The sequence below is a fragment of the Apteryx mantelli genome, chromosome 2 (assembly GCF_036417845.1).
Source record: "Apteryx mantelli isolate bAptMan1 chromosome 2, bAptMan1.hap1, whole genome shotgun sequence".
Classification (NCBI taxonomy): Eukaryota; Metazoa; Chordata; class Aves; order Apterygiformes; family Apterygidae; genus Apteryx; species Apteryx mantelli.
The window spans coordinates 35,127,147-35,133,146 of record NC_089979.1 but is presented as its reverse complement, the minus strand read 5'-3'; the positions used below and the strand labels follow the sequence as shown (position 1 = coordinate 35,133,146).

The 6,000-nt window shown below is 35.6% G+C and overlaps 1 protein-coding gene across 1 annotated transcript in view; it reads right to left on the bottom strand.

The window, feature by feature from the left end:
* Window positions 1–246: 246 nt before the first annotated feature.
* The window catches only part of RP1 (RP1 axonemal microtubule associated), a 184,676-nt gene continuing 178,922 nt past the window's right edge, over window positions 247–6,000 (bottom strand). Inside the window, exons 55-57 of the mRNA XM_067290018.1 lie at window positions 5,286–5,364; window positions 2,972–3,044; window positions 247–301 (exon numbers count right to left, since the gene is read on the bottom strand). Of these exons, the coding sequence (XP_067146119.1) occupies window positions 247–301; window positions 2,972–3,044; window positions 5,286–5,364 (207 nt within the window). The remainder of the gene's footprint in view (window positions 302–2,971; window positions 3,045–5,285; window positions 5,365–6,000) is intronic.

Genomic DNA, 6,000 nt, shown 5'->3' with positions numbered 1-6,000 from the left:
CAAATGTTACAGATTTAAATTTCTGCTTTCTAAATTTCAGTCATGCAAAGTTGCTGAGAATCTCTGATAGGATTGGAATGCTGTGTTCATATTAGACATGTTTAATTTACTGTGATGTCTTTAATGCATTGTTTTGACATTCCTTCACAATAATTACAATACCTTCAAAATTATAAAATACAAGTAAATCACATCAGCATGAATTTGGAGAAGCAACACATTCAGAAAGAATCAGTAAACAAGCAGCTATGGATAAAGTTGCACTACAGTGCGGCCATCATTTTCATCTTCAGCAAGCCACCTTGAGAGAAAAACATAAAAACTTGTCATAGGTACAGCGTATATAAAACTTAACAAACAGAAAAATAAGAAGGGCCTGCTTCTGCACCTTTGGATTTCTAGGAGAGTTTTAACATTGACTTATTCAGGAGCAGTAACCAGCCTGAAAATATCATGATTTTTTTAGTATCTATATATGCATAATTTTAAAAGTAATTAAATTTGTAAATAGATTTATTAAATTTACACATATTTTGTTTGTAGGTTATATAAGAATAAGTGACCAGTAGATCTTTTCAGTGGGTGGCATAAAATCAGGACATTTTAGACTAAGGAAGTACATTCTTGTTTGCAAGTTATTATCCCTAAACTCCATTCCAGGGACTGGTTATATCTCACACCTCCTTGCTAGCCAACAACATACAGAGTTGTGTAGTGGGCCCAGCCCTTCTTCCATAGGCTCTTGCCTTTGGAGGTTTTACCATTGACCACATGGGAAGCAGGCCTGAGCCCAAAGCTAACACACCTGCAGTGAGATTGGTGATAACTGGCACTGTAGAGGCAAATACATTCATTTCCAATGAGATCTAAAAGGCCTCTAGCACTTTTGCAAGGCTTATGAGAGGCTACCTGATGTGATGAACCAGGCACTGTCCGGAGAGCTGCCTCCTAAGGACCGAGCCCAGGAGGAATTCCTGGCTGGTGCAGTGTTAGTGTAACTAACATCTGAATTTGCACCATGGGAGATACGGGCTGATGCCAACAGTTCCAGGCTGAAACACAACTAATCCTGGCTGATAAAATAGCTCAAGGAAGAGCTGGAGCTGAGGAGAGGGGTGAGGTCTAAGTTAGACTACAGGCATTTAAGTAGGCTAGTAGAGGATGCTGACCTCCCATCAGGCTTCTCAGTGATGAATACCTTTTAGAGACAGTATTTTTACAAGATGAGTCTCTTTTTTTAAATGAGAGAATTAACCCATTCCCCATTTACCCAGTAGGCTGTGAGATGGGAAGCCCTTTCAGCTGAAAGAGGGTTGCGAACTTATCACTTCCTGAATCACAGTAGTGCACCACAGCATCTGGGTCCCTGAGTACTCTGGGGGTGCACCTCCTAATCTCGTCTACTGAAATTCTTCTTTTTTGAATAAATATATGTTCATTAGAGTAAGGATCTGACTCTAACTCACCAAGGTTCCTGTTAAATGCCTTAGTCAGCAGTCTGTACAAGCAATCTGTATCTGTCACTCCCCCAATTTCTCTGTTTAATTTAAAAAAATATAGTAGTTTTAACTGAAGTTACTGAGAAAATCTCTCCTTCATATTCCCCCTTGGTACTAAAGCACAGGTAATACAGGTAATGATGTGACTCAAGTCTTTGTTTAAAGTAGGATCTCTTACATCCCGGTGTGTTTTTATCATGAGACTTTACATAAAAATTCTTTGAAGAATGGTTGTTGCAAGCTATTTTTTGAGAGATCTTTGCTCTGATTATTGTGGTCTGAGAACACTTACAAGCAAAACAGGTGGAGCGGCATTGACTGAAAATCCCGTTGTGGATTATGGGTTGAACAACTGGGTGACAGCATGATCTAAGCACTTTTGCTCATCTCCACTAACCTAAATTTAGGTATTTAGAAGATTAGGTAGCACCTGAGCAAATGTTTGGAAGAAGCTTAATGGAGCTAGATGCAGATTTTAGTGTAGTGCTTTGCAGAGGTATATACTTATATACTAAATGACATTAAACATTTTAGTAGATCTGCAGACTTGGCATTCTGAGAGCCTGTAACGTTAGCTGAGGTTGGTAACAGCTTCACATGTTCATTACATAGACTGCAACATCCAACTGAGTATCCAAGGGAAAAAAAAAGATCACTGCTTTGTTTTGGGTTCAGGTTTGGGAGATGGCTTACATGAAATGTCAAGTTTAGAGGAAGGATAAAATTAAAGGTACTTGGCTACCATTTTTGTCTTCAGATCATCAGGCAATGTCCCTCTCTCTAGATATAGGAAACTTGTAATACATTTTCATATTTTTCTATTCTCCAGTGCATTAAAAATCTTTTTTAAATCCAGAAACACATGAAGGTCTTTTTTTTTCTATTGTTTACTCTGAAATGATTTAACTGTATACTGTCAGGAACAGTCAACCCAGATATACCTTCCAGTTTAATCTCCAGTTTCTGAGAAGAAAGTGTATTGATTCAGTTTGACAGAGACTAAAGTAGATGTTCTCTTTGTAGAATAGAAGCCCCTTTCCCCAACAACTCTTTATCCAAAAAAACCTTCTAAATTTAGAATATTATCCTCTTGTACATTACACTGTAAAAAGCTTTCTTTTACCTTTACCCCATTAAGTTGTATATATCTTAGACCCATATTAAACAGACAATGAAACTGAATGATTTTAAAGTTACTTTTGCACAATAGAACTAAAGAACGCTGCTTTTTCAATTACTTGGAAAAAATACAGTATCTTCCTCTAAATATTCTTCTGACAAATTAGATTAAAATTGGCCACCAAGTTCAAAAGTTCCTGGGAATGGAATAATAGAAATACAGCAGAGGTACAAAATTTTTGCTGTTTTAGGAAACCAGAGCAGAAACAACTGACAGACTAAAAAGGCTACTACCAGTTCTTGCTATGAAAAAAAACAGCACCTAAAGAGTAATGATGAACTGATCTACTGACCTGTTACAGTTAAAGCAATACACTGAATTAGATGCATCTGTGATTTCTACTTTTTCCAGAAACCAGCCACTTGCTGTGGAAGAAAAAAAAGAGCAAATTTAATATAATCAAAACACATATAAAGCACAAGAAAGGTTTTTGATTTCATTTCCAAACCTGAGTGATTCAGTACTTTCAAATGTATTCAATATCAATAATAAAACTGAAATGTAGATAATTCAAATTACTACCAACATTCCTCTATTTTATAGAGAAGGTCTTTGATGTTTTTGACAGAAAATACAATGGTAGATTTTTATTACAACTTAACTCATTTTTCCACATTGAAAGAAACAGGTAGTAAGATAAATGAAACAGAGTACATGGCAATATTGAATGCATTCTTGAAAGACTGTTTTGCCTTTTTCTGTAGTCTGAAATGCACTCAAAATGTATCCCTAATGTGCTTTCATCTTCAGTGTCCACCAAAACAATTAAAAAAAACTAGGCTATAAAGGTGTCTACATTTTTCATCTTCAATTCCCAAGAGCCATTTATTGAAATTGTGAAGTACTTTTGGAACTCCTTTAATGAAATCTTGTGAATGGTTTAATATATCATAGACTCTACTTGGAATATATGACCTTTCATGAAATCTCTGTGACTCAGAGTCAAGATTATTAGCAATAAAAATTTACAGTCTCTCAAATTTACTCAGCACTTTACAAATAAATATTAAGGCCTGTTTGCTCTCCTGAAAAGTTTATAATCTAATATTTTATCCTTTATTGATAAAACTCCAGCAGCACTCACTGAGAGCTCCAGGTATGGAGAAATCTAGAGTCAGTAAGGAAAGATTAGGGAACAGATAAAACACTTAGAGCAGGTGTTGCATTTGAGGATGCCTGTGAGCATTACAGCTGATGTGACAGAAGACATTCGGAGATAATTTCAGAGCAAAATTTAGAGGAAACAAGTAGTGGATATAAAATGGATCAACACACACCAGCTGTGCTAGGAAGGCACTGTTAACAACTATGCGAAGTTGATCAAGAGACAGAGAGGAAAGATAATCATACTGTCAATGGTTTGGGACCCAGGAAATACAAGTTCAATCTGTATCTCTGTCACTGCAGACTTCTGTGCAACTCCCAGAGTGCCGGAAGACTGTTGGTGTCGTGTTCCCTTCCCAGATCAGTTCTAAGCTGAACTGTGTGCATGTACAGCAGCTAACATTAATAAGATGAAAATCAGCAGGAGGATTTTATTTATTATAAGTATTTCAACATATATATATATTTTTGACATTTCAAAAACATCATGTGTGGGACATGACTTGGTAGTTAGAAGAAAACCTGTTCAACTTCTGCCTACACAGAAATTGCCATTTGAAGAATTTTGCTTGGGTCTTCCTAGGTGTGATAAACCCTTGCCACTTTATAATGGCGCATGAACTTAGATAAATGAGGTTTTATTTGGCTAAACCTATCTCTTTCTTATCAGACAGGTTAAGTAAAATTCACCTGTCTGACAAGAACATCTCAATAAAATCAGACATTGCCTGCAAAATATATTTGGGTATCTCTGTTTCTTTTCATAACACTACTAAATGTAAGCTCAAAATATTATATCCCCTAATCTACCATCTTTTTTTTTTTGATAAAAATCACTTTTTAGAGATTATTTGTAAAGCGCTGAACCTAGAAACAGTTTCCAGCTTCGTGTCTGGCTGTGTACCACAGTCACATCCTAACCTAACATCAGGGCAGGAGCTGGTGCACACCAGAGCTCTCCGCATAGTTTTATTTTCACAAGAAGGGGCCCATATGTGTGTTAGAGGGAGCTACAGCATGCTTTGATGAAGGTCTCAAACCTGCCCTTCTATTTACATATTAATACCGCTGTGCTGTATATTAACCAGTTTGCATTCTCCAGAATTAGCTGCTACCTTCAAATCAAGTCTCTAAACAAATCAAAATTTTCCAGTATTCATTTTCTTAAATAATGTTCAAAGATCCTTAGTTTGAAAATTCAATCCTATGTAATTTAACACATCTAATAGGAGCTTCAGTTGAACAGTGATTGAAGCATCATACCTCTGGAGATATATACTAAGTAGATGTCTTCTCTGTTAGCAAAAAATGTCAAGATAATTCAAGGGAAATGTGATAGATCCAGAGGTGGTATAAATAAGGACAGTTAAACTGACTTCATTGGTATACAGATTTGTATTAGCTAGCTGTAGCAGTAGCATGACTTTAAAAGCCTTTCCAAATGTCAGGCAGATGTTTAAGCAGAAGATTTTTAAAAACGTATTGAACATATGTATACTTACCAAATCCTTTCCCATCATGACCAATTTCAATTGAATGTAGGCTTCCTAATTTTTTTGTCATAATCTTGAATGTATCAACCTGTAAAATTAAAATATATGGAGAATTATTAAAAATAATATATCAAAATCTGGAAACTTGTACATTTGCTTAGCTAAGTTTTGAGACTAATTGATATCAATTCAGAATAGCTGGCTGACACCTGGCATGATTTATTTTCCTTAGTGAAGATATTTGGTATAGATCCTCTCCTACTAGGTCTACTTCAGTTTAAACATGAAAAATTCACTTTTCATCTTACAGTAGAACAATTCTTGGCCTTTATATACCAGAAAAATGTTTTTGGTCAGTATCTTATCAATTTTCAACTGATAAATGAAGACTTCCAAAATTTTTTTTTTGGTTTATGATACATAAATGTACCTTTATGAATGCAAAAGATAAAAGTTTTTACTGCACGTACCATTGAATCTCTGAAATACTATATATAGTACTAGGCAAGACACCCTCCTACTTGCTCCTTGTCCATATAAGTAACTATTTTTATTAACCTTCTCAATATGGCAGACACTACATGGGTAAAGACCTATTAGAAGACATTCACAGACATCTTGGCTGAAGAAACTCAGGCAACTGCAAGTAAAGAGATGTTTTGTACTGCTGGTGATAATGAGGTAGGTCTCATAAGGAAAATATCTTAACTAGAGTTTTAATTAT